Source organism: Arabidopsis thaliana, chromosome 4 (genome assembly GCF_000001735.4).
Source record: "Arabidopsis thaliana chromosome 4, partial sequence".
NCBI lineage: Eukaryota > Viridiplantae > Streptophyta > Magnoliopsida > Brassicales > Brassicaceae > Arabidopsis > Arabidopsis thaliana.
The window spans coordinates 13,984,071-14,010,580 of NC_003075.7; the positions used below are offsets into that span (position 1 = coordinate 13,984,071).

Sequence of the window (26,510 nt, forward strand, 5' to 3'; positions counted from 1 at the left end):
TTTTGGTCGTCAAAAATGTAGTTGAAGATAAGAACTGACCATCATTTTTTAGCTCATCATCCATCCACTATGTTGCATTTACCTCATTGTTGAATAAGAACGCGTTGAGCAAGCTACTTTTTCATCTTTAGTTGGTTTTGTGTTAAATAAAACTTGAAGTGGAAAGAACCTAACATCGTTGCTGCAAACTTGATATTCGAATATTTATAACCACCATCTTAAAAACAAAAACAAAATATGAGAAGTTTAAAAACATGACAAAACTTTGAGTAGAAATCAGAAAGGGGCCAAGGCTCGTAAACTTCTAAACCCCAAGCCCATAATAAATGTTTTGAATCCATAAGTTCACTCCCATCCGCTACTCTTTTTTTCAGTTTCTTGGGAACAACTAGGAGGAAAGAGAGTTTTTAAAGTTCAAAGTAAAGATGTTGTTATACAAAAATTGTGTTGACAACTTATTCATATTCATGTCTCTGTAAAGATGTTGACATAATTATTTCACTTTCTTCAAAAAAAAAAACTGGCGACATTTTCTTTAATTCTCATTTATCCATTATGTACTTTTTGTTTTTGTTTTGCAACCCATCCATTGTGTATGTACTTAAGATAACAACAACAACAAATATACCATATATAAATCATATGGTCTACATACAACACTAGTATCCTCATCCGTATTAAAAAAATGAGTTCCTCGAACACATATAGCTACAAATATAGAGATATGACTTTGGGGTTTGAGCGCATTGCAGAATACCTAACAGGCATAGATGTCAATGACGTCGTCGTCATGTACTTGGTTACTAGTTGTTTTATAGACAACTAGTTGATTAAACCTTTTCTTTTAACAATTAAACAAACCAACCTTTATATATTTCTTCAACTTTTATTTTATATAAAAAAATAGCCAATAGGTGTGGTGGTGAAATGACTCGGTAACCAATGAATCCTGGTGAAAGGGAAGAGCCAAGAATTTGCAGAACCTCAAAGGAAAAAAAAAGGACCTTTGAAAATTACAAAATCAAGAACTTCTTGAAAAGAAGTAAGTACAAGAAATAGAAAAAGGAGTTATGACATTATAAAACCAAAGAGGAACCTGAAACAATTGACACAACCCTATTCCTCAACTTCTTCTCTCTTATGTCTTATCAAAAGCCTCTCACCCACCGCCTCTGTTCCTGCTCCTCTTATCAACCATAGAAATTCTCTCTCTCTTCCCTATATACAATACAATGTTATGTAGGTGATACATACTATAACATAGTTGTATATAAACATTAATATAATGGAGAGGTCCCATGCCCCCACGAGTTTTGTTTTGTTGGCCAGCTAATTCGCATCCTTTTTGTTTTGTTTGTATAAGAGAGTTTCTTTGTTACTTACTATAACCACAAGACCACAAGAAGGCCAAAGAGAGGCTAAACTAAAAGAGCTCTCTTTCTAATTTATTTCTCTCTCTTCTCTTCTCCCGAAAAGCCCTTAATAAGCTTTTGCTTTGATATCAGATCTCTCTTACGGCTTTTGAGATGCGTGCTCCTTTAGGGCTTTCCTTTTATACCCCAAAACGAGGCCTTTCCTTCTTCTCTCATCTCCTAATTCTACCCTCTTCCTCTTCCTCTTCCTTCTCTCTCTCTTCTCATTCTCCTCATACGCTATAAGGAGAAAATCTCAGAGAGAGAGTGATGGCGAACAATGAGGGAGAGATGCAATGTGGGTCCATGTTGTTTAAGCAAGAGGAGCTACAAGAGATGAGTGGGGTCAATGTTGGTGGCGATTACGTTGAGGTCATGTGTGGTTGTACCAGTCACCGATACGGCGATGCTGTTGCTAGACTTAGGGTTTTCCCCACCGGTGACCTTGAAATCACCTGCGAATGCACACCTGGTTGCGATGAAGGTCTCTCTTTTTTTGTCTCTACTGTCTCTTTCTCGTGTCTTTCTGATGCTTTTGGGAAAATGGGTTTTGATTTGTGTGCATGTTACATGTGAATGTGTGTGAGATTAAACGTTTGTCTCTGTCTAGCTACTATCACATTGGGCTGGTAAAGCTAGGGTCTTTAGCATGATTACATATTTATCAATGAGTCTTAGTGTATGCTAGCTAGATCCGTTCTTGTAGAAAATGAAATGACTTGATTTGCCACAGTAATGTTTTAGGCTGTCTGTTTATCTGTAAATGGTAATGCGTCTCTTTGTTACTGGCCAAGTGGTAGCTTTATTGACAAATGATATGTCTCGCTTAGCTGTACGTGTATGTCAAAGTTTGATGCAACCTAGTTCTTGTGGTATCTTGTAGCTAACAATTCCATCTCTAGCTTATTTGGTATAGATGCTCATTTAGAGCTCTCTTTGAAAGTAAAAGTGACTGACTTGAACAGTTTTGATTGTATGATGCTAGACAAGTTGACACCAGCTGCATTCGAGAAGCATTCTGGAAGAGAAACGGCAAGGAAGTGGAAAAACAATGTGTGGGTTATCATTGGGGGCGAAAAGGTTCCATTGTCAAAGACAGTATTGCTCAAGTACTACAATGAATCATCAAAGAAGTGCAGTAGATCAAACAGATCACAAGGTGCCAAAGTTTGCCATAGAGATGAGTTTGTTGGGTGTAACGATTGTGGTAAAGAGAGGAGGTTCAGGCTGAGGAGCAGAGACGAATGCCGCTTGCACCACAATGCAATGGGTGATCCAAACTGGAAATGCTCAGATTTCCCATACGACAAGTAGGTGTCTTTTGTTGTCCTTGTATGTACTTAAGTTTGATGCAAATGATGTATTATATCAATGAATGGTGTGGTGGTCGTAGGATAACATGTGAGGAGGAAGAAGAGAGAGGGAGCAGGAAGGTGTACAGAGGGTGCACACGTTCACCTAGTTGCAAAGGCTGCACTTCCTGCGTCTGTTTTGGCTGCGAGTTATGCCGTTTCTCTGAGTGTACTTGCCAGACTTGTGTCGACTTCACCAGCAATGTCAAAGCTTGAAGAAGGCAGTCCATTAAGAAAAGAAAAAAAAATGTCTGTCTCAGACTTTGTTCGTTGCATTTAATAACTTATTCTAAAACTCCAAACAGTTAATTATCTTATCTATGGGTTGTGAATGGAGCAATTGAAAAAAAAGTAGAAAAAGTTGATTTCCAAGAAGAACATGCAGACGAGCATGCCTGAGTTTAGTGCATGTCTAGATTTTTGGCTAGTGGCAGGGAAAAGTGTTATTAATAGTTTGTTGTTACTCTTTATTTTATTAGCTGTTGACAGCTTTGTGAGACGAAGTTGTCAATGGCACAGCTACTCGGTCTGTGATTTAGCCATTTAGGAGATGGGACATGGAAAGAGACATTTTCTTAATACCCAAAAAGCCCTGACGTCTTGTTTTGAACACAGTAACCATATGGGATCCCTTAAGTGATGTATACTTTTATTATCAACAACAAACATTAGAATCATAAAGACCAAGTCGTCACCAGGTAAAGAGGATACGAGAATAAATTCATCAGAAACATGTGAAACATGTGAAACGTGAAACCAAAGACGTAGAGGCATGTATGAACTTCAACATGTTTTTGTATCAAAAAAGTGTTTTAGAGTATAACTAGACTCATAAAGTAGTACATCGACTCCTGTTCTGTTACAACCAAAATTCATATCTTAAGGATCACATAACTGAAACCTGCATCCACAAATACGAGGCAAACATAGTGTTTCCTTCATCATACATACTAGACTACCTATAAATCAGAGATCAAACTATGAAATCCGCGGATTCATTCAGAGTCTTTCTCGCACGCCAATACACTCCATTGGCTGTCTCTGATGTTCCCAGCTGCAATAAACATCAGAAAGATTGTCAGTTAGCATACTTGACACTAAGTCATAGTATTGGTTTTGGTCAGGGTATTAAGAATCCACTTTACCTTTGTCTCCAATGAGTAGTAATTCTTCCACAGCTCCACGTCTTGACCGTAACTTGCAACAGCAGAATCATACAGCTTCCGGGCATTACTGAGACCATCTTTATCACCTACTGATATGAGGTTGGTCTCTATTTCAATGCAACCTTTGTATAGAACAAGACTGGGACCAGGAAGAGCCAAGAACCTGCAGTTTTACGGTAACAGTGGTGAGAATAAAGTCCATGTGTGACTCAAGGGACTGGAGGAGTAGTGACTCACCTCTTGTATATCTTCCTCGCACTGTGGGCCCCTTTTGTTTCAAGAACAAATTTCACCACTGTGGAAGCAAGAGAAAACACATGGTCGCTCCCATGGCTTTTGGTTGCTGATAGGATGGACATCTCTACAAGTTTGTCCAAATAAGTTCGCTGATGAGCAAAGAAATTAAAAGCCTGCAATACAATAAGCATTTTATTAGTGTAGTCTTAACAAACTAGTGTATTGTCTAGAAAATATATTAGTCACATACCATTAGCCACAAGCTCTCAGATTCTGAGATCGGTACTTTCCTCAAAGCATTTGAAAGGAGCTCAAAGACTGTCTGAAAATCTGCTTTACTAGGAGATGAGTTCTCTGAAAGTGATCTTATTTCAATGGAAACTCTTGAAAGCCACAACTTAGCTGATCCAGCAAATTTTTCAGAGCAGAGCTTTTCTGCTAGCTTCTGAGCTTCATGAGTCTTTTCCAGTTTCAAGTACAGAGAAACATATTCATCAGCAAGCTCTTCAGTCAAACAGCCAGTTTCATCAGCCTTTTGGTACACGTTTATGATATGTGAAATGATCGGATTAGACAAAGAGGAGATTTCATTCTCGTCGCCGTTTGACTGTACAATAGCCTCCATCAGAAAATTTATATAAATCTCAAACATAGAACTTGACGTAACAGTTTGCAAGCCTTCTTCAAAAACCTGCATTCAGGGGACAAGATTTAAGACCTATCAGATATTGTACTTTCTAGTTTCTACTACTAAGCCGAAACAGATTGTGGTAAAGCAAGTTAGTATAGTCCTAAAGAAAAGCCCCCCCATAACCAATGTTCCACCTGTCCTCTCCGACATTATTAAACTAGGCAATTTGACTTCAGGTTCAAACCAAAAAGAGTGAGCGTAAAATCAAGACTAAAGATTTGATCTATGTTAAGGAAATGCAGCACAACTATGGCCGCCACATTCTTTAACAGATTTCAGCATTTAATAAATTTCTAACCCCTAGTCATAAGTTAAGATTTGTTTACCTGAATAGCCTTTTGCATTTGAGGATTTGCAAACTCTAGGCCTGCCTCATTGCTAATACAACCACTCATTTCATGTCTTGCAAGCCAATTCCAGTATTCAGGTTCATTGCAAAAATCACGCTTCAGGTCACTTAGAATGGTATTGCGCATTTCATCTGAATGCGCTAAGTCTGTTGCCTCTAGAATCTCCAAAAAACGCTTCCTCAAGTCAAAACTAGATGGAATAGCCTCAACGGCTCCACTATAGATGGTCTGAAGAACATTGGACCCTTTCTCTTTTAAGAAATCAACTTTCTCAGTCACATCCTCAACATCTTCGACAATAGAGTCCTCGTCATTCTCTTCTTTTTCATTTCCTTCTTTCTCATCTAGCGACATAAATAACTCTTTGTTCTCATCTTTCCATTGCTCATCCTCAACGGTTTTCGTGTCACGCACCAAACTTCCTTTATCTTCACCAAGGGCAACTTTACGAGCTTTCAGCTTATTTAGAAAAGTAAGTTCCATTCGCAGATACTCAACCCACAGGTCTTCAGAGTTTGAACACACTCTCAGCCCATTCAGCATAAGAGCACGAGCTGCTGTAACATTCAAGTTTCTATCAAATTCCCAAGATGCAGCATATATCCACACTCCAGCCACTTTTGGATGAAACCTTATTGCTTGAGCCAATGCCTACACATGTTTCAGATAATATAAACGCAATTAAACATCGACATATACCCACCAAAGACAAATCATTAACAAAGCAACCAGCAAATTTCAAATCTTTTACCTTTTTCATTCTTCCATGCCTCTTCTGTTTACAAAACTCGAGATACCTAAACCACAAATTGATATCACCTTTATACCTCATCGTCGCCAATCTATAAATCTCAACAATCCTAGCCACACCGGCGAAATCAGATACTGATTTCTTCTTTCTCTTCTTAGTCACACGCGCCACCGATTTCCTCCGTAGCTGACGGAGCTCATCGAGCTTAACCTCATAGTCAATATAGGCTATGAAATCTTCTTTGAGTGGGCTTGGACGCTTGAGCCGGTACTCAAACTTACGCCGCTGCTTCACGATCTCAGCTATCTCAGCACGAGTGAAGATTTCTCTTCGTTCTAGATCATCAAGCTCGTCAACCATCCGCTCGAGGCGGTATTGAACTACGTCGGCCATGGCTGCTGCTTCTCGATTCTCGGCGGGGACTGATAACGGTAGGGCAAACGCTTAATGCTTCTTCTTCTTTCTTCAGTTATTATATAATGGGCCGTAAGAGTAAGAAGCTATTGGGCCTACGTCTAATTTTATCACGGCCCAATGTTAAAACTCTTGCTATGAGCTATTTGTTGTTGTTCTGGGGGAAAAGCTTTAGAAGTTGAAGACGACGATGACGCTTTTAGCTCTCTCTTCTTCTCTGTCTTCTCCTTCCTTCTTCTGCCGCAATTCTCGTATTCGTTTCTCTCCTGTGTCGCGTATTTCTTCTCTTAATGGTGATAATAAGCTTACAAATTCTCCGCCACAGTTTTTAAATGCCGGCGCGAGTCTCCGTCGTTTTGTGGCTCCGGGGAAGTTTCCAAGTGTGAGACTTAGGGTTTTGACGAGGTGCGAGAAAGAAAATGCACCCAAAGGTGGGATTGAAGATGACGCGGAGCGATTTGCGAGACGAGAGAGCACGATGCCTGATAGATTCAGATATTTGACCAAAGAAGCTCCAGATAGTCCAATTATATGGCCATGGTTTGTTGGTACGTTTCTGCTTACTTTTGGCTTCGTTTTAGTTACCGTGAATCATAAGTCTTGTAGCAAAATCAAATTTTTGTTCTTGTTCTCAATCGCTGAAGCATTTCTGACTCAAGACCCTGAGATTGGAATTTAGGGACTATACTCTGGTTTAGCATTTGAATAGTAGTCTAGTGAATTCGAGTTTTGTATACCTTGTTGCATAGTTCGAATAAGCTTTGGATAAATGAAGTAACATCTTGATCTTCTGTTGTAGCGCTGGGGTTTCTCGTTTATGCGTGGAGAGCTGTTTTGTTTGAGCTATCCAACTGGAGAAAAGCGGCTTTCGCTATCCTTGCGTTTGTGGGAGACCTTTCGAAGTTTGCATTGGCTCTTGTCTTCCACTTTATAGGCGATCCCATCACTTCTCTCATCAGCCTTGTAGAGACTGCAATGTACAGTGTTAGGGCGTTCTACTCCGGGATTGTGGCTTACACGCCTGTGAGAGAGTTAACCACGGTAATTCTTCTTGCATCCTCAGTGCTTGCTATAGGAGAAGCAGTTGCACCAGAGTCAATCAGCAAGCAGCCGTATGTGGTAACTATTGCGGGTCTGGTGGGGTATGCAGCGGTGCAGAGTTATATCTCAGAGCCGTTCTTCTGGACTGTCTTGTTAGGTTTGTATGGGTACTCGCGGTTGATAAAGAAGAGAGACGATGTGACCTCGGCTCTTCCTTCTGCAGCTGTTCTGGCAGGAGTAGGGGAGCCATGGGTGAGAGTGGTGGCTATCACAGGGTATCTGGCTCTAGCCATGTATCACAATTCAACGAAGACCTCCTCAGAAGAAGAGAGTCAGATCTTAAGGAGGGCACCACCAATGCCGTTGTTGGCTGCAGCATTAGCCATTGGCGTCCGACTTGCTGCAAAATGGGCTGGATACAGACACTTGACTTGGATGATTGTTTGATTCTCTGCTGAAACAAAGAACTTTAGAGACGAACAAAACTAGTTTGTGTTGTAACTTGTTGTACCTTTCCCCAATGTTTGAAGAGAAATTTTTGATGATACAAGAAAAAGGTTTTGTTTCTCTGTTTGGATAATGTTAGTTAATACGGCCCATTTCGAGAACTGGTGGTGGGCTATTTCTTAGCTAGAAGCCATCTAAGTAGATTTCAGCTGTAATTAGGGCTTCACAATGACCCTATATAACGGAGCGTCACCACCTTCTTCTTCCTCCTCCTAACATCTCATTTAGTCCGCATTTTCTTTGTATTGTTCGATTTCTATAGTTATTTTTCACCTGTGTACATGGTTTTACTGTTTTGGGGGAGAAAGGATTTGTTTTTAGATTGCCTCACATCACCTTTAGCTTGTTTTCGATATAAAACCACGGAAACAAAGCTAGTCTTCGAGGCATATATTGAACTGCGGTGTTAACGTGGAGGCATACTTGTTCATCATAGTTTAGCCTCTAAAATTATCCGCTAAACCACTTCATTTTCATTTATTCGTTTTTGCCTTTGTTTTTTGTTTTCCAGATTTGGCATTTGTCTGAAACTGGCTAATTATGAGCAAAATCATTTGGAATCTGTGAATCAAAATAGTCGCTTGTTCTTGACCCGGTTGAATTCGATGTGAATTGGATCGATTGCTAAACAAACAAAAACGAGGACAGCTTGAATTTGTGGGATTAATAGAGTGTTGCCATTCTTGTGGGCTTTGGACCTTGGATGTGTGCTGATTTATAAACTGACCCTTCTACCAAATTTTGTGTTGCGACATAAACTTGAATCTGACGACATATCCATGTGCAACATCAATATAATAGTTCTTATTTAATCACACATAATTGGTTGCACGATTTCCGAATGGCACAAGCTAATCAATTGTAACTAACTTAAGCTAATCAATTGTATGTAACTTGAATAATCAATCGACCAGATAAAAAAAGGAGACTTTGTATCCACGACATCTGGATTATGGAGACACTAAGCGTTTTTAATTAGTGAAAAGTCGCTACTAAAGCTCAGTACTTGAACTCGGTCAGAGGTTTCTCTTGGATCTCTTCAACTTTGTCTTCTCAGAATCAAACCTCTGAAGACTTTTCACCAAAATGACATTACTTTCCTCTCTCGGAAGAGCCTCTCGATCTGCTCCACTTGCCTCTAAGCTCCTCCTCCTCGGCACTCTCAGGTTTCATTGCCTTTCAATGTTCACTTTGTCATCGCTTTCCAAAAGTCGGGACCTTTCTTAGATGTTTTCCTTTTCTCAAATCCGATGTATCTCGAATCTTTGACTTTTGCCGCCTTTAATCTCAATATTTTCCTAACTTTAACTGTAGTATTTCTGATTAGCTTGTTCTGTATCTTTAGCTAAGTTCTTGTTGTGGGTGAACAAAAAAATCACATTTGGGAATTGCTCATTGAGAGTGTGTTTGTGTATTCTTACACATTTGCAGCGGTGGAAGTATAGTGGCATACGCTGATGCTAACGAAGAAGCTAACAAAAAGGAGGAGCATAAGAAGAAGAAAGTAGTTGTGCTTGGGACTGGTTGGGCTGGTATAAGTTTCCTTAAAGATCTCGACATAACTTCCTACGATGTTCAGGTTGTGTCTCCCCAGAACTACTTTGCCTTTACGCCATTGTTACCTAGCGTCACTTGTGGAACTGTTGAAGCTAGAAGCATTGTGGAGTCTGTCCGTAATATAACCAAGAAGGTAACAAAGGCCTCTCTTTCAAACTGTATGCAGGCATCATCACCATCTGCTAAGTTCTTACTTAAATAGTATCTGTTGTTGTTGTTATCAGAAAAATGGGGAAATTGAATTGTGGGAAGCAGATTGTTTTAAGATTGATCATGTTAATCAGAAGGTTCACTGTCGACCAGTTTTCAAGGATGATCCTGAAGCAAGCCAAGAATTTTCCCTTGGATATGACTACTTGATCGTAGCAGTGGGAGCTCAAGTTAACACATTTGGCACTCCTGGTGTACTTGAGAATTGCCATTTTCTCAAGGTAACTTTCATGGTTTCAACTTGTGAAGATTATAATTCTCCCAATTTCATAATTCCTTTCTTCAAAAATACTGCAGGAAGTAGAGGATGCACAGAGGATTCGTAGAGGAGTGATTGATTGCTTTGAAAAAGCAATCCTTCCTGGCCTCACTGAGGAACAAAGAAGAAGAAAGCTTCATTTTGTAATCGTGGGAGGAGGTCCTACTGGTGTGGAGTTTGCAGCTGAGCTACATGACTTTATTATAGAGGATATCACCAAAATATACCCTTCAGTCAAAGAGCTCGTAAAAATAACACTCATTCAATCTGGAGACCATATTCTGAATACGTAAGTAATCAACAGTACTATAGACTTCTTCATCATTTCTTCATGCCAGGCTTGATTGTGGAGTTTGACAAGTGGTTGACTGGTTGTTGCAGGTTTGATGAACGTATCAGTTCATTTGCTGAACAAAAGTTCACGCGAGATGGTATTGATGTTCAGACTGGAATGCGTGTAATGTCTGTGACTGATAAAGATATCACAGTGAAAGTCAAATCAAGTGGAGAACTCGTAAGTATTCCTCATGGATTGATATTGTGGTCCACTGGAGTTGGAACCCGTCCAGTTATCAGCGACTTCATGGAGCAAGTTGGCCAAGGAGGCAGACGTGCGGTGGCAACTAACGAGTGGTTACAAGTGACAGGATGTGAGAATGTATATGCAGTTGGCGATTGTGCTTCCATAGCTCAACGAAAAATCTTGGTCTGTGAACCCCATTAGACTGTTGATGCTATTCCCTTCTTTTTTTCATATGCATGCTAAATCTTGATAGATTCTTGTGAATCTTAATTTAGGGGGATATTGCAAACATATTCAAAGCTGCAGATGCGGACAACTCAGGAACCTTGACCATGGAAGAGTTAGAAGGCGTGGTTGATGATATTATTGTGAGGTATCCGCAGGTGGAGCTCTACCTGAAAAGCAAGCATATGAGGCATATTAACGATCTGCTGGCAGATTCTGAAGGAAATGCAAGGAAAGAAGTAGACATTGAGGCATTCAAATTGGCTCTCTCGGAGGCTGATTCACAGATGAAAACCCTGCCTGCAACTGCTCAGGTACTTGGTGAATTCACCTATGCGTAGAATCGTGGGTTTTATCTAGGATGTCAGGGTCAATGGTCTGCTTGTTTGTTTGCATAGGTCGCTGCCCAGCAAGGTGCTTATCTTGCAAAATGCTTCAACAGGATGGAGCAGTGTAAAGAGCTACCTGAAGGTCCTAAGCGCTTCAGAACTGGCGGGCATCATCAGTTTCGCCCCTTCCAGTATGCCTAATCTAATGAACTCAGGACCTTGCATCCTCATAAACTTCCAAGATATAGAGATGAAAGCTCTTCGCTTGATTACAGGTACAAGCACTTTGGACAATTTGCTCCACTAGGAGGGGACCAAGCAGCAGCTGAACTACCTGGAGACTGGGTTTCAGCTGGAAAAAGCGCCCAGTGGCTCTGGTATTCTGTTTATGCCAGGTAAACGCTGAGAAACTCTTTTATTCATTATAGTAAATGCACAGAATTTGAAACATGAAACATGAATGATGCAGCAAGCAAGTTAGCTGGCGAACGAGGGCTCTGGTGGTGTCGGACTGGACAAGGAGGTACATATTCGGGAGGGATTCAAGCCGCATCTGACTCAATACTGCATTTTGTAATGTGTTTAAGAGGAAACCAAGATACAGTCTCTCTCTTTTTCGTTTGTTTTTGGTGTAAATTTCACAAAGCTGTGGCCAAACTTCTTGTTTGTGAGTGGCAAAGCAAAAACCTTTTGAAAGAATCTTTCTTCATGAAGCTGACATTTACAAAAGATAACAAAAACTCACAATCTTAATGTGTATTTAGAAAAGACATTAAGCATTCCAACAAAGATTCTTGCTCTGCGAGCCGAAAAACAAAATCAAAACCAAACAAATTCACAATCAAGTAACCACAACAAGAGTTGTGGATTTTACTCAAATTGATAAGCGGATCATTCATTCTTCAAACTTCAGAAGCTGGCAAAAAGTGAAGTTACGATCCTTGGCTTGTAATTCTGCAACTCTCTTAGCAGCACCTGAATCACGAGGGCTCCCTCCCACACGACGAAGCGTTCTGATCTTAGGTAGCTCCTTAACTATAGGAGACTCGTCACCGTTCTCACCACTGCTATACAGATCAACTTCACTTGGAATCTCCCATCTCTTCTTCACTCTCCCTTCACTCTTGTTACTTTCATCAGAAGCTCTTCTCTTCTCCGACCTCTTATGATTCTCTTTCTCTTCATCCTCAGGCAACGACCTTTTCCTAACATCTTTCTCTCCAGTCTGCGTTTTACCCATTTGACTGTACCTACTAGCCACAACTCTTCCTGGTTTCAATGGTTTCCTTAAAGAAACATTCTTTTCATCTTCTTTGAATAGCCTCTTAGGCTGGATTGTTAAGAGAACTCCTTCTTCTTTCTTCACAGCTCTCTTTGACCCCACCGTCGTAGCTGCTTGCTTCTGAGCTGCCGTCATTTTCGCTTTGCGAGATCTCGGACTCAGACTCAAACTCGTTCTTCCTTTACCTCGTGTCGTCACTTGACCTTCTTCGATTCCAGGAAGCTTAAAGAAACAAGACTTGCGTCGATTCTGAGCTGATTGAAGAGGAGTCACAGTTTCAGATTTCTTCGCGGAATTGAATATCTCCGCTGGTCCAAGACTAACGCCTCTACGAGTGGCTCTTGATTTCGATCCTGTAAAACACGAATCGTCGAATTTCACTTGTTTCTGAGATGATTCCATGAACTTCGCCGGAACGATTCTTCCACGTATAGCAATGCTTCTTGCGGTTTGCTCCGCCTTCTCTAATCGGAGCGACTCCAATTTCGTCGATAATCGTCCGATCTCCTTCTCTACTTCTTCGATCTCTGCATCGATATCTCGCTTTTTACTCCGATCTGCGGCGGATTTGGTCTTCACGGTCTTGGATTTTGCTGACGGAGCTTCGGTGATCGAGACTGAGGATTGGAGCGAAGAGGAAACCGAAATCGGAAACTGATTCTCCTTGCTACAATCGGAATCGAATGATTCGTTGAGGTGAGACCAAGAAGAAGCTTCGATGGCGGAAGTGATTTGAGAATCTCCATCGTCGAAGGCAGCGTTGTTCCAGATCTGAAGCTTTGGAGGAGCGTTAAGCGTTTCTGTTGCCTCAATTGATGTCATATTCAGAGCGATTTGATCTTCTTCTACGAGAAATTTAGGGTTTGGAGAAAGAATTGGACACTTGAGGAGGAAGAAGGAAGAAGCGAGTATTTCTTGAGGATTATTTGACCGTTGGAAATGAAGGAGACGTTACTCATTACTCCATTAAGGAGCGTCGTCAGATTTGGACCGTTGGATTAAGCAGCCACGCTCCGATTTCATTCAAAGCCAAGTTACATAAATGGGCCAAATAGCCCAAGAGCTGATCTCGTTGTGGGCCTCTTGTTCCTCGCACAATTGGCCCGACGAATATAACATTTCAGTTTGCTCGTAAGATGAATTATAGGACCTACCTCAATAATGACAACCACAATAGATAAATAAATAAAAGCATTATGGAGTGACTGACTTGTCTGTCTCTTTGGATAACGATGGTTTTGGAATATTTTAGTACTATTGTTTAATTTAGAATCGTATTTTACTGTGGATAAAGTTGAAATTAGTGGTAATCGCAATCAAGATTCCAGATTGTAATAAAGTTGGTGAGCGAACGATGTTTTAAGATATAGAAAATGAACAGAGTTCTCTCATAATCCAAGGCTTGCTTTGATCTTTTAGAACATTCTAATATTCACAGAGATGTAACCAAACTATACAGTTGCATCCAGAAAATCCGACTCAAGCGATTTCATAAGCACGAGTCAACCACCACAGATGAACCAAACTATATACAGTTTGCATCAGAAAAAAATTCTGATTCAGCGGAGTTCATGAGCGAGCCACGACCATCATTATCTGAATTTAGCCTTGAGCCCAGCAGTTGAGGTACATGACTTGTCGGAGAGACTCATCGGGAGTGGAAGAAGAGGTACGACGTCTTTCTTCCGAAGGGAGAGAGTCGCCGGTTAGATCTGCGGCGGCGAGAGGACGGAGATCGGAGGAAAGTCTTCGTTGGAGACGGTGAGCAGAGGTGAGACCGCTTTTTAACTTGACGCCGTGATCGGCGTTTCCTTGAACAGCTACGAACGATGCTGCCATCCACACTTTGTTCAGATAACTCATTCTTTAATAGTGATTATATGTTGTAGATCCTTTCTTCGTAAATTGGAAACCTTTGAAAGATTTGAGAAGCTTTTGTTAAAAAGGAAGATTAGTTCGATTTTTGTAGGAAGGAAATGAAGAGATGAGGTTGGTACTTATAGCCAGAGGGATATTGGGGTGAGGGTAAATAGGTAAATTCAAAAAGATCTAAAATAAGCGATACCGTGCACAATGGATTAGTGGGATCCAGGTATAGGAAAGCGATACGGTACGATATGGTTAAGTTATCGTGAAATATCTCGGGGGAAATTGAAAGTGCTGAGTAATGAGGAAACAAGTGGCGAGCTTAGAGGGTCCTATCCTCAAGATGAGTCACCCTTGCTTCAATTATCGACCCCTTCATGTGGGCCCCATTCTTAATTATTTTTGTAATTTGGTTTTTTTTTTTTTTTTTTTTTGTTGAATGTAAATTTGTTTTGTTTTGTTTTGTTTTATACGAAAATGAAAAACCGATAGGTCGGCCTAAAACCAAAATGGAACGATGGTTTTATGTGAGGGGTGGGGTGGTGCCTAGAGACTAGGATAGAGTCCCACGAGGGGATTGGTTACGTGTTAACCGATTATTGGGTCATCACGTGCCCCTTCACGTGATATTACTGTCCATCAATACTTCTTGTCCCTTTGCTTCCGGTTAATTTATTATTAGTAGTGAGTATTTGTTTTTACTTTGATTTGCTAAGTGCTATCTTTAATGACTAATCCAACCAATTATATGTGAGTAGTTTAATTTTATTTTATTTTATTTTATTTTATCACCAATATATTAATGAGTAGTTTTAACTATCATATTCTTCTGTCATTCTAATTTGAAAACGTTTATTAGTGGAATGAGTGAATCTTGTGATAGTTGGACTTGGCTTTGTGAGGATGTGGGCCGTTCACATATTATGCTTATCCCACTTATACTAGATAAGCCCTGTCTGCTTCTTCTACTAATCTAAGCATATGTCTATCACATTTATGCTCATGTCAAACTATCTTATTGCATCACATATCTTCTTGCATTTGGCTATAACCAGTTCTACATTTTCTTTTCCCCGATTCTTATATGTCAAATTTGAATCCGTCAGATAATACTATAATAACCATGACTATTAACTTGTATAGACTGTATATCTCAATGTTTGATGGTCAAGTTAAAACGCCATTGCACCTTGAGAAAAGAAAATGCATGTTGATCAGATCATAGCTACGCGGAATCACATTCCTTTGACTTCACTTGCTTTTTTTTCCAGGTGATTCTCTGTATGACTAGACTTGAGTGGATTTGGTGTCTCTTGCAGCTTTACTTGGTCCAAGAGAAATTCCAAAAATAAGTTGACAAGCACAGCTGATCCCATGTGAGGTTCCCAACATTGAGAAAAACATAGTGGTAAAAGTTGCAGACAAACAACCTTCAGAGATGGGAAAACAGAGAAATCTATCAAGAATGTGTCAGAGTTTCTGAAGACGAATCCTACAACATATGTGATATGTGATACCACTTCCTCCATCCAAAACCAACAAAATCAGGAAAGAGGATATATACTAAAGATGAAAAATACATGAAGGACAAATGTTTAGGAGCCAATATCAGTTGGGAACAAACCCCAAAAGATGCAGTTTCTGAAACAGAAGTGGAACCTGAAGTGGAACCTGAAGCTTCGTATTAGTTCGTAGTATATTTTATATTTCTTGGGTTTTGAGGAGACGAAACAAGAAGAGATACTCTGAAGGTTCTGGTAGAATACCAATGCTCTCTCTGAAGTAGTGTACATAATATTCATATCATACATTATTATGTAATGTCCCACAATAGAAAGACATAGTGATAAATTATTCATATGATATATTATGCCATGTCCCATAATAGAAAGACATAGTGACAAAAATTATATAGAAAAAACAAACGACGTGACACCACCAAATACTACTCCTAGCTCTATCTCCCCTTTGAAGATGGCTATAGTGACTTCTATAACACACTCACCGACACATCACACACACACAAATCCACATCACAAGAAGGAAGAGGAGAGAACGCAATAGCCGTTGATTCGGATGTACTTTTCTTACTGTTTCCATCCTACGGCCAGCAGTCACTCTGTTTCTCTCTAAAAAAAAACGATCACACGAGTAGTAGTAGTAATAGAACTATAATAGTCTTTGACTATGTAGAAGAGATGGTTCAAAGGACAGGGGAGAAGTTGAGGCGGGAACTGTAAGTTGCTTTGGGAGCCCAGTTTCTAGGGACAACGTCGGTGGCAGAGAGTGTTTTACCGGCAGACAAAGTGGTGAGCTTGATGGAGAATGGTCCCTTGAGTGGCCCTCCAATGATGCACCAGTTGGCTCCCCATACATGCTTCATCTCTAACCATTCCCTGGCTCCTGCCTGCACCAAACATTCACAAAACACAAGAAAGCCCATCAGTCTTTACACTTTGAGTCTGTTTTTATTGTTACTTTTTAGAAGACTTTGAGTGATGTGGTGTGCCTTTTTAGCTAGCTGGTCAATAAAAGATCCATACATGTGCTCACTCCACTGAGATTCGTTTCCTCCTTTTTCTTATTTAGTGCAGTAAAATAAAATAAAAAGAAGACTTTTGAAGTGGAAGTGACTTTGTGGTACGAAAAAAGGGAAATTAAAGAAGTGCGTGCACGAGTTTGGTTATTAAAGATAAAAAGAGAGTTACTTGGCGAATGTGCATGGAGCCAATGTCTCCTTCTCCATCTTCAAACTCGACCAGCAGAGATAGCCAAAAATCAGTTGATCCTTCGTTCACATGGAATGCTATGTTCTTCCCTCTATATTTGCATGCAGTCCTTTTTTTATTATGCAAAAGAAAGAAAGAAGGTAAAATTATATCAGTGAGAAAAAAGAGATCAAATGGTCAATGGTCAAGAAATGGTTGGGACCATACAAAACGAGATCGCCGTTAAAGTTACCTCTTTTGTTTAATACATTCACACCCATTCCAATAAATCTAATAATTATATTAACTCTGTTTTAGCCTCTTACCTAAATAATTCCTATTTTTCTATATGCTCGTGCACTGTCACGAGTTAGTTATTGAAAGAGCATAAACATTAATAAATGACAAGAATAATGAGAATAATATTAATATACGTACCGGCGATAAATGACTGGGATTAGTCCACGGTTACGGAGAGGCCCTGACTCTCCGGCAATAGCTAACCGGCCAAAGACGGCACCACTGAGGTCAAAGTGAGTGCTGGTTTTAGAGCAGCCGGGACACTCATCGGTAATTATGACGGTAACGGCTCTCCGGGAACAAATGCTCTTGTCCAAGCATCGAACCTTGTAACAAGCTCCGCAACCTTCACCATTTTTGAAGAGAATTGGATTCACCGCTCCAACCCTCGCATGTAACGGCTTCACATCCACCAACGTACCGTAACCACACGCTCCTCCTACACAATTGCGGTATATAAGTTAATGTTAGTGTTTAACTAGGAATCACTAGACTGTGAAGTGTGGTTAATTATGTGTTATAGACTTATAATTACCGTCGCTGCCGTCACCGTTGGGGCTTCCGTACCATGTAGCTACTGCGGGAAGCCAATGAGAGTTTGACACGTGGCGATTTGTCGTAGCCAAAGCTGACGAGCCAATGAGAAGCTGCAGGACAATGCAGAGTGTGGCTAACATGACTGGAAAAAGCTGCATTTTGTGCCGGAGTTGTTTTTCCCGAGCAGAATCAGTGCCGGAAAAGTGAATAAGTTAGTTTGCCGACAGTGAGAGAGTGAGAGTGAGTTTATGTGTGAATTGATATGTCAATGTTGTTGTTGTTATATAGACAAAAATAAAAGGTAGAAGCAAACTGCTTTCTGTGGTTTCTCTTTTTGTTTTCTAAAGTTCTATTTGCCGGTTTAGTCCCTTTGCCATTGGTCTTATTTACGGTGAAATGCCACTAGAAATTAGGACCCACCGACAGTTAAGGCGTCGATTTCGCACGATCCAGCGTGTCATTGTCAGAGGGACCTAAAAGGGTACTTTAGTAATTTATGAGATTCGACCGTTGAAATTTCCCGCAGATTCTGTGGTAGAGAAGAGGAATCCGTTAAGAGATACCTGACTCAATCCTTTAATTTCTGTTTTTTTTTTCCGATACAGATTTCTTCACGATATATGTTTTTTCATTTATTGATATCAAGTTAGTTTGTTTTCTTATAGATAAGAGAACAAATACTTTAAATGCATTTCAATATAACTGTTTGTATGTTATCAGTATGTATAGAGTATAGTCTATGAATAGAGAGGAGTGGATATGTTACGCAAACGAAATCTTAGTGACCAATCTCGTGTGCACAACGCATCAATCATTTCGTTCTAAAAAATACATAGATATGATAATGTTAACGGTTTTTGCGCTGGTTTGTATGATGTAACGAACAACCACCTAGAGCTTTCTAATGACAAATTAGGTTTATATTTTTGTTATTACTAACTTTGGTGGGGCAAGAGATAGTAACTATTGGTCACTCAGGCTCGAATCTAATTAATAAAAGTGGATCCACGATTTGATTGTTTTATCACAATGCACATGACTACTACTTTCTACTTTGTATTATACAACCCTACTTTTCTTTAACGTTGCTTTCTTAAAGCCATGGAAAAAGAATTAAAATAAAAGAGATTTTTCTAGCGTCAATTACGGTTTTATTATAGATGATTATATAGAGGGACATAGTGGTATTTAAAGAGTAGTGACAAAAATATATAAATAGACATGACTGATTTGTTTGGTGTATGCACCCAAATTAATAGTGCTTGCAAATTTTTCACTTCAAGATTTCACATTCATCGTCATCTTATAAAAAAAATTCAATCATTGGATACTACAAAAAATTGCAGAAACGATTCGTCATTTTGGTAGATTTTCATTGTTCCGTATACGTTGTATAATTAGACGATAATAGAATGTGAAAGAGTGGTGTTAAAGTCAAAATGTATACTCCATAGAGAATGACACAGCTGATTCACATGAAATAAATGAATGCTAATTAATTAGGTGGGTTTTAAAAACATTCGAATCTTATCTTGTTCACATCAGAATCAGATCATTCTTGATCCCACCAAACCCTCTCTACCCTTCTTCCAATTTACACCAGATATTGACTTTATACAATTCAACATTTTGCGTTAGTCTTTGATTTCAAAATAATAAACGAAATCATGTAGTAGAACTTAGTTTCACATAGTTATTAAAGAGGTAACAAATCGTTGATGAGCTTCACCATTATCAGGATTGATCCTATACTCCTGTCTCTTCATAATGAGTATTTCCTTGAGCTTACTAAGAGACAGATTTCTTGTCATAGATATTATAGTAAGAATCAAAACGAAGGTTGAAACTTGAAATGAAGACAATACTCTGCTTCATTTCTCGTTGTGGTCTGTTACAAGCCGTTAAAATTTCTCACCTGGGCTCTTCTCTGTTTGGGCCTAACAATCTATTTCAGCCCAAATTGTAACCTAGTTTAGTAGTTTTAGCTCCACTCGGTTAGCTCTTTAAACCAGAAACGAATACTAAACCAGATGGACTTGAACCAATATTCTCACAGCAAGCAACAACAGCCAATGATCAGGTTGCAAATATGTAGCTTTATCTACTACACACACTAACACAGATATATAAGTTTGATGACTTCAGCGGTAAATATTTGTTATATGATTACTGAAATATGTATACTTATCCTAGTATATGAGATTTCTATTTGAAAGGTAACAAAAAAGATTAGAAAATGTTAAACTCCTCCTTGTGAACACCATTAGCATTTTAATCTTCAAGAATTATGTTCTGTAGCCATGAACTTAGGCCTACACAACAAAAACAAGGTTGCCTGTGTCAATCAATACAAGATGTGTGGTCAAATGAAGAATATAACTAAAGTTAGGGGTTGAATATCGAAAGATATAAAAAGCTAAGGAGTCGAAATAAAATAATGAGGAATAAGTTTCTCATTTAATTCTTAACAAAATAAACTAATGTTGAAGTTTATCCATCCCAGCGGGACATGGTATCTCTTTTCAGAAAATTCGAATCTCACACCAATAATAAAAAGAAACTAGACGACAAAAATAAAACTAAAAAGTAGATCTCCACCGTCCATCTAAAATCCAACGGTTAATAATTGATACACACATGCTTTCCGTGAATACTTTAAATACAAGAATTAATTTCCACGAGTAAAAAGAGGAGACAAGCTTTTCTTCAATTTCGGTTAAACCATTTTCGTTCTTTCTTCTTTTAACAAGAAACCACCGCTCTGTACAAAACAAAGTCTCCGTCGTTTCTTCTCCGTTCTCCGGTCAATTCGAATTCCTCAGAGAGAAATTTGTGCTCGCGAGTTCCGCGTGAAATACATGGAAATGTTGGCGGCGTTGGACTCGCGTTCTTCTCTCCATCTTCATCGTTCCATGTCTCGCGTTGACCTTTTTGCCGGTGTTCGTATGAAACCATCTCCTACAAGTCCTGTTCCGAATACGCCTCGAATATGTGGAAGTAAACTCTGTTGATTCGACTCTTCCTCTTCCCTTTAGTAGTTCCTCCGTTTGTTTTTCCTTTGCATCTGAATTTCCAGATCCAATCGAAGCTGTGATTACCTGTAGCGTCTTGTGTAGTCTTATTTTAGGTAAGTGATCTTTTCTGGTGAAGAATTTAGAAGATTGTGTTTGTACTCTGAAACTTCTTAGGATTGTGGAATTGGGGGTTTTCTTTTAGGGTTTGTTGAGTCGTGAAGTTGTTTGTGTCTGTTGGATCTCTGAATGGCTGAGAAGAAAGAATTAGGGTTACCAAAGCCTAGTATTAATTTGAAAGAGCAATTAGCAAGAACTACTCTGAAGAATCTGAGGTTACAAGGGCATACTTACATTGAGCTACGTGAGGATGGGAAACGTTTTGTATTCTTCTGCACTTTGTGTCTTGCTCCTTGCTACAGCGACACAATCTTGCTTGGGCACTTGAATGGAAACCTTCACAAGGAGAGATTGGCATGTGCTAGGATCACACTTCTTGGAACGAATCCTTGGCCTTTCAGTGATGGTGTACTTTTCTTTGATAGTTCAACTGGAGAAGAAGAAGAGAAATCTCCAGTTTCTGGTGGTGAAGGGGTTCCTGATACGTTGGAGCATTGTAGTGATGATGAAAGATTTGCTATTGTCAAGTATGATAACAACAAAACAAATGGAGATAATGTGCCTGCTGCAGTTACTGATGATGAACCTAGTCACGCTGCAGATGATCTGCTAATTTCTGGTGTGCTGATCAAGGAGAGAACTCTTGATGTTGAAGCAAAGTTCATTGGTTTTGGCCGAATAGCTGCCAGGTTGTTTGAAACGAAAGGACGCACAACTTGGATTGATAAACTATGGTGCGAGTGGTTAGGAGACGAGGGTCCTTCAGATGAGGAGAAGGCTACGATCCCGGAGCATGACTTTGCCATTGTCACATTCTCCTACTTCTACAATTTGGGTAGGCTGGGTTTGCTTGATGATCCGGGCCGTCTTCTCACATCTAGTCAGTCAGAATCAGGGAATGGTGAGGACAGTGGCAGGAAGAGAAAGAAGTCTTTCTCGGATCCAGAGGACACCAGTGAATCTCTGTGTAATCAGTATGACTCTTCTGAGGAGGTTTCTTCAGGTCATAATTCAAACTCGTCAAGAGATCTAATAGCTGATTATGATGATAGTCTCATGAGCAAAAGAGTCGTGAAGAACAGAACGGTAAGACGGGAGCTGAGGAGGCAACAACGAATATTTTCTGAAAGAATATGCGAAGTCTGTAAACAAAAGATGCTTCCAGGGAAAGATGCGGCAGCAATACTAAACATGAAGACGGGAAATCTTGCTTGTGGCAGCAGAAACCTCCTGGGGGCGTTTCATCTATTTCATGTGTCGTGTGTCGTACACTGGTTTCTCTTCTGTGAGAGTGAAATACTTGGGAACAAGATGGTGAGTGGAAAAGGAAAAAAGAGATGCACAAAGCATAGTGGTCAGACTGGTGTAAAGTGGAATGAGTTGGCAAACGATGTGAGCTGGCAAATATTTTCGGTGTTCTGTCCAGAATGCCAAGGCACTGGCATAAATATCGAAGGAGCTGTGATTGAGAGAGACACGTTTCCACTTTCTCAGGTATATATGTGTTTGATTCACTCAAATAGCGTTTTTCTTAACGGGTTTGAACCTAACGTATATGTCGATGTGGTAGACATGGAGGTTCCAGGTGAAAGTGAGTGAAGGTAGAAAAGCATGGGTTAAAAATCCGGAGAGATTGAAGAATTGCTCAACCGGATTTCATTTTCCGCAGCAGGCTGAGGAGACGGAACAGATTCCGGTTCAGGTAAATATTATTGCACCTCGTATCCATTTTTTATTGTCGTGTTACAAACTTGGTGGTAAATAGAGAGATCAAAATGTGGATGATGCAGGAGGAGAGAGTGCAGATGATGAAACTGGTTCGCTTCTACCGAGTGGAGTTGTAATGTAGGAAACATACTCATTTCCTCTTGTGTAAATAAGGGCTTCGTCTCTCATTTTACAGTTCACTGTAAATTTACATTTACTTTCTTACTATCTGATGATTACTTTGAAGCCCAATTTATTCTTTTGTCTCAACTTGTTTTCCTGTCTAGAGATTTATGACTTAAAACTGTATAGATACCAACAAGGAAATTCGAACTTTTTAAAACCTATAAGAAGTGGAAATAGGCAAATTAAATTAAAACTTTTGCAGATAGAAAAAATCGATCCCATGAATGAGGGATTGTCTCGATCGGACCCGACCCATAAGGCCATGAACTCATCTCATACTAGTCTATGCTTTTAATGAAACCAGCTCACTCCAATCACTTTACCAATTTTCTTTGCAACATTTTTAATGTATAAAGAAAGACTCGTACTGCAAATTAATGTTTCTACTTCTTTATCTAACAGTCGTATTCGATTCGCCGTTATCAATCAAATCTAGGGCCCCCTATTCTCACTTTTTTTTTTCTTTTTTTTTGTAAAAGTTGGTTTGGTTTTAAACGATTGTAATCCGACATAAGCAACACCATTTGCGTCGCATTCGAATGCCACTATCAGCTTTTTTGGAGCACAAATCTATTTGAGTTGAAGATAAGCCTCCTTTTTAACCCATGCTCTCATCTTCCCACATCATCCCATGATATATCGAATAAAGAAGAAGCCATTTGGTGTCGTTTCTTTCTTTGGACGTTATTATATGCTCATCATACAATTTCAACGATTCAAGACTCTTAAAAATATACAAATTGTTATTACATATATGCATACTCATTCCAATTGGTATATTATATACACATATATATTATAATTAGAAGAGAAATAGACACATAAACATGAAGCAAAGTAGAAACAAGTAGACTCTGCTTAATGACTCCTCAGCCTGCATTGCCCGTCGCCTAGACCGGACATTCATATCGCGGTAAGGTGCCATGTTGCTCGAAGACTCTCCAAATAGTCTCCGGTATACCATTTCGCATACCACACCCATCACCGGATCAGGCATTCTATACATGTAACGTTGACTCTCCCCTTCTCCTAAACGTTGACCAACTCCTCTTAAGTCATAAACCGGACCAGTTGGTCTGCTCGGTACATTTGAACCGGACTGGGGAGCTTTCTGTCCTCGTCCGTAGATCGGGACAAGCGTAGCCTCGGAGACATCAGATTTGCATACCGGACATTTTGGTGGTTCCCTCTTATGATCGTATTGATCGACTCGTTGTCTTGAATTGTTGGACGCATAAGTCCACTTGTGAATGCAGGGCCAACAAAACAGGTGGCCACATAAAGTCACGACCGGGTCTCGAACCTGATCCAAACATATGTTGCAGTCGAAGTCTCCTCCAGAATCAACCAATGTTGTGTCGTCCTCATCCTTCTCAATCTCCATTTTACTAAAACATACAAGACAAACAACCATTCACTTGACCAGTCGTTGTTTATTTAATGAGATTTCACCTAAATAAGTAAATAGTAAATACTAAAGTCTAATTCCAATTAGAGATTTATAAAATCAATGATACTTCATAGAAACAAGAAATATCATCAAAATATGAAGATCAATATAGATTATAACAGAATTGTTGTGTATATACTTAGCATGATCGATCTTGAATTTAAAACTTACACTAACCAAAAAAAAAAAAGAAGAAGATTAGACGCAAAAAAGTAAGGATCATATTCTTTAACAAGTTGAAGTTACGAAGACTTGACCTAATCACTTTCTGTTTCCGACGCTTTGCTCTGTTTTCACTTAATCCCAAAGCACGTTATTGTTTAAGAAAAAAAGCTAAATAATTAAAGACAAAGGAGTGGTTGATTAAACAAACAAGTGATATTATGATCCTTTAAAAAATGACATGGTATATCGAAAACAATCATCTTCTTGCGTAGCAACTCAAAAACGGTGCAGATCTACTACTAATTCGATGCCTTTAGATAGACACACGCAACAATATATAATAAGAGTGATGATTCCAGAAAAAAGAAACGTACTCTTTGGAAAGATTGTAAGTACCGATGGATCTCTTCTGTCTTTAAGCCTTTGGAAACTTGAGAGAGCTTGTACAGGTTCATGCGACAATGGCAGAAGAACAGAGAAAATGATTTATTTGGGTTAAGAGAATGGGGTAAGAATGTTTAGATCGAGGGTGGTGCAGAAGCAGGAGACCTTATTATACACACATACACAATTATTTTTATTCTTATTTTCTTAAGGTGTGCAAAATTAAAATCCGGACAAGTTATGATTTTAAAGAGGAAGAAACGTCTACCTAATTAAAAATAAGTAGATAAAGTAACGAAACGCCATTCATCTTTTTTTTCTTACATGTCTGTCTTTATTTCATGAAAAGGTCAGCAACGGATAGCATCGTTTTAAAAAAAAGTAAACAAGATAATATAATTATTTATACACAACTAAATATATATTTATAGAAAAATATTTATTTTAGTTTGAATAAAATTGTATGTTGAAAAAAAAGTATGAATTGGAAATATGCCCTAATGAGTCCATGAGACCATGACTTTTGTAGGGGAAATATACACAGAAATTGCAAAATTCCCCCATAACTTTATCCCAATATCATATTCATAAGATAAGAATTTGGCTCTGAAAAAAACAAAAGATAAGAATTTGGCAGTTTCTGTTTCTGGCAACACAATAGTAGATACTGAACCAAGCTCGATGACGTGGCACTCCATGGCTGCACCGTTACTCCATCAAATTCACTTGAAAAAAAAAACAAAAAAAAAATGCTAGTAATTTTGAAAATTCTGCTTATTTTGGTACTTTACTTTTTTTTTTATGGAAATTGTAACTATTAGGTGTTGAGTGAATAACAATGGCAATTTGGTAAGTTGTTTATTCAAAGTTGGAACTGGAGAATACTAAGTTTGCGACTAAAGCCTTAATCAAAGGCCTTATCAACCAATAGTTGAATTAGTTTATAGACCACAAAGATAATTAGGTTACACGTCACGGAAGCAAGGAGCTATTGGTGTCACCAGACCATAGTATTTAATTTCAAGTCTATTAATTGTAGAAGGCAACCCAAAATCCACTCCTTGAAATAATAAAACACTGTCTTAAATTCGTATTTGTTGAGTCCTTCACCACCATTATGTCTGATTCTGCTTATATACAAATTTAAGTAAGGTTGTTAGACGGTTCATGTCTCCGAATCTTTGATCAATTGTAAAGTGTAATGTAAAATAGTTTTTTTTTTTTTTAATTTTAAATTTGCGACTACTATATCTAAAAGTCTACTATCAACTACAACTTCACTTGTAAATTGTAATACTCTCGAATAGATCATTTTTGATGAAACAAGTTAGACAATCATCCAAAATTAATCACCAATTTGAGTGCCTCCGAATTTATTCACAATATTCATTATTGAAAAGCATTTTTGGATATGGCCAACCAATAAAATGAAAATTGAACTTTAAAAAAAAAAAACTACTATACCAACAATGTAAAAACAATGTGTGTGTTCACCATCATTAGAACAAGATCTACTCAATGTTTTAAATGTATATATAATATGTTTTGCGCAAAAAAACGTATATGTAATATTATATATATCACGTTCATGATAATGTTTTCAAATTCTCATATGAAATTATTGGAGCAAGTTGCATTTACGATCCGGAGAACTGAGCCAAGAAATGGGCGGTTCTCAATTTATTATGGGTATTATTAACCAGTGGTGGTTGAACCAAAATTAATCTATTCATTTTCTCTATCAAACTTTTTGTTACTTTGATGGTTTGT

General features: G+C 38.9%; 9 protein-coding genes across 15 annotated transcripts; 4 read left to right on the top strand and 5 right to left on the bottom strand.

Moving 5' to 3' along the window:
* The first annotated feature begins 624 nt into the window (after window positions 1-624).
* ULT1 (Developmental regulator, ULTRAPETALA) lies at window positions 625-3,440 on the top strand. 2 transcript variants are annotated; one of them, NM_118959.5, is made up of 3 exons: window positions 625-1,896; window positions 2,398-2,722; window positions 2,806-3,440. In NM_118959.5, exons 1-3 carry the CDS (start codon window positions 1,683-1,685, stop codon window positions 2,978-2,980), a joined length of 714 nt encoding a protein of 237 aa, NP_567799.1. In that variant the 5' UTR covers window positions 625-1,682; the 3' UTR covers window positions 2,981-3,440. The 2 variants fall into 2 exon arrangements, with proteins under 2 accessions (NP_567799.1, NP_001190857.1); NM_001203928.2 differs by having other exon boundaries at window positions 953-1,969; window positions 2,378-2,722; window positions 2,806-3,372.
* A 19-nt stretch (window positions 3,441-3,459) lies between these two features.
* AT4G28200 (U3 small nucleolar RNA-associated-like protein) lies at window positions 3,460-6,469 on the bottom strand. The gene is made up of 6 exons (NM_118960.3): window positions 5,960-6,469; window positions 5,185-5,859; window positions 4,418-4,858; window positions 4,168-4,340; window positions 3,910-4,093; window positions 3,460-3,818 (listed from the first exon to the last, which is right to left on the bottom strand). The coding sequence occupies exons 1-6, from the start codon at window positions 6,350-6,352 to the stop codon at window positions 3,738-3,740; spliced, it is 1,947 nt and encodes a 648-aa protein (NP_194549.1). The 5' UTR covers window positions 6,353-6,469; the 3' UTR covers window positions 3,460-3,737.
* A 55-nt stretch (window positions 6,470-6,524) lies between these two features.
* Window positions 6,525-8,076, top strand: EMB1923 (embryo defective 1923). The gene is made up of 2 exons (NM_118961.4): window positions 6,525-6,921; window positions 7,173-8,076. The coding sequence occupies exons 1-2, from the start codon at window positions 6,564-6,566 to the stop codon at window positions 7,859-7,861; spliced, it is 1,047 nt and encodes a 348-aa protein (NP_567800.1). The 5' UTR covers window positions 6,525-6,563; the 3' UTR covers window positions 7,862-8,076.
* Window positions 8,077-8,139: 63 nt separating this feature from the next.
* Window positions 8,140-11,761, top strand: NDB1 (NAD(P)H dehydrogenase B1; the record flags this gene model as incomplete). Of its 2 annotated transcripts, NM_118962.5 has the most annotated exons (9): window positions 8,140-9,087; window positions 9,353-9,611; window positions 9,703-9,909; window positions 9,986-10,236; window positions 10,329-10,653; window positions 10,746-11,009; window positions 11,094-11,215; window positions 11,300-11,419; window positions 11,494-11,761. In NM_118962.5, the coding sequence occupies exons 1-9, from the start codon at window positions 9,008-9,010 to the stop codon at window positions 11,579-11,581; spliced, it is 1,716 nt and encodes a 571-aa protein (NP_567801.1). In that variant the 5' UTR covers window positions 8,140-9,007. The 2 variants fall into 2 exon arrangements, with proteins under 2 accessions (NP_567801.1, NP_001329053.1); NM_001341906.1 differs by lacking the exons at window positions 11,300-11,419; window positions 11,494-11,761 and having other exon boundaries at window positions 11,094-11,225.
* Window positions 11,709-13,237, bottom strand: AT4G28230 (uncharacterized protein). The gene has a single exon (NM_118963.4). It carries the CDS (start codon window positions 13,126-13,128, stop codon window positions 11,920-11,922), a length of 1,209 nt encoding a protein of 402 aa, NP_194552.1. The 5' UTR covers window positions 13,129-13,237; the 3' UTR covers window positions 11,709-11,919.
* On the bottom strand, window positions 13,222-14,534 carry AT4G28240 (Wound-responsive family protein). The gene has a single exon (NM_118964.2): window positions 13,222-14,277. The coding sequence runs from the start codon at window positions 14,167-14,169 to the stop codon at window positions 13,909-13,911; it is 261 nt and encodes an 86-aa protein (NP_567802.1). The 5' UTR covers window positions 14,170-14,277; the 3' UTR covers window positions 13,222-13,908.
* A 1,020-nt stretch (window positions 14,535-15,554) lies between these two features.
* EXPB3 (expansin B3) lies at window positions 15,555-18,054 on the bottom strand. 4 transcript variants are annotated; one of them, NM_118965.4, is made up of 4 exons: window positions 17,716-18,054; window positions 17,319-17,619; window positions 16,881-17,010; window positions 15,555-16,579 (listed from the first exon to the last, which is right to left on the bottom strand). In NM_118965.4, exons 1-4 carry the CDS (start codon window positions 17,873-17,875, stop codon window positions 16,376-16,378), a joined length of 795 nt encoding a protein of 264 aa, NP_567803.1. In that variant the 5' UTR covers window positions 17,876-18,054; the 3' UTR covers window positions 15,555-16,375. The 4 variants fall into 4 exon arrangements, with proteins under 4 accessions (NP_567803.1, NP_001078454.1, NP_001329906.1 ...); NM_001084985.1 differs by having other exon boundaries at window positions 15,968-16,579; window positions 16,881-16,992; window positions 17,716-17,999; NM_001341907.1 differs by having other exon boundaries at window positions 15,968-16,579; window positions 16,682-16,992; window positions 17,716-17,999.
* A 2,276-nt stretch (window positions 18,055-20,330) lies between these two features.
* Window positions 20,331-22,919, top strand: AT4G28260 (acyl-UDP-N-acetylglucosamine O-acyltransferase). 2 transcript variants are annotated; one of them, NM_001084986.1, is made up of 4 exons: window positions 20,415-20,844; window positions 20,934-22,342; window positions 22,419-22,550; window positions 22,639-22,900. In NM_001084986.1, exons 2-4 carry the CDS (start codon window positions 20,978-20,980, stop codon window positions 22,690-22,692), a joined length of 1,551 nt encoding a protein of 516 aa, NP_001078455.1. In that variant the 5' UTR covers window positions 20,415-20,844; window positions 20,934-20,977; the 3' UTR covers window positions 22,693-22,900. The 2 variants fall into 2 exon arrangements, with proteins under 2 accessions (NP_194555.1, NP_001078455.1); NM_118966.3 differs by having other exon boundaries at window positions 20,331-22,342; window positions 22,639-22,919.
* A 485-nt stretch (window positions 22,920-23,404) lies between these two features.
* Window positions 23,405-25,217, bottom strand: RMA2 (RING membrane-anchor 2). Its single transcript, NM_118967.3, has 2 exons — window positions 24,731-25,217; window positions 23,405-24,129 (listed from the first exon to the last, which is right to left on the bottom strand). The coding sequence occupies exon 2, from the start codon at window positions 24,123-24,125 to the stop codon at window positions 23,544-23,546; it is 582 nt and encodes a 193-aa protein (NP_194556.1). The 5' UTR covers window positions 24,126-24,129; window positions 24,731-25,217; the 3' UTR covers window positions 23,405-23,543.
* Between the last annotated feature and the right edge of the window lie 1,293 nt (window positions 25,218-26,510).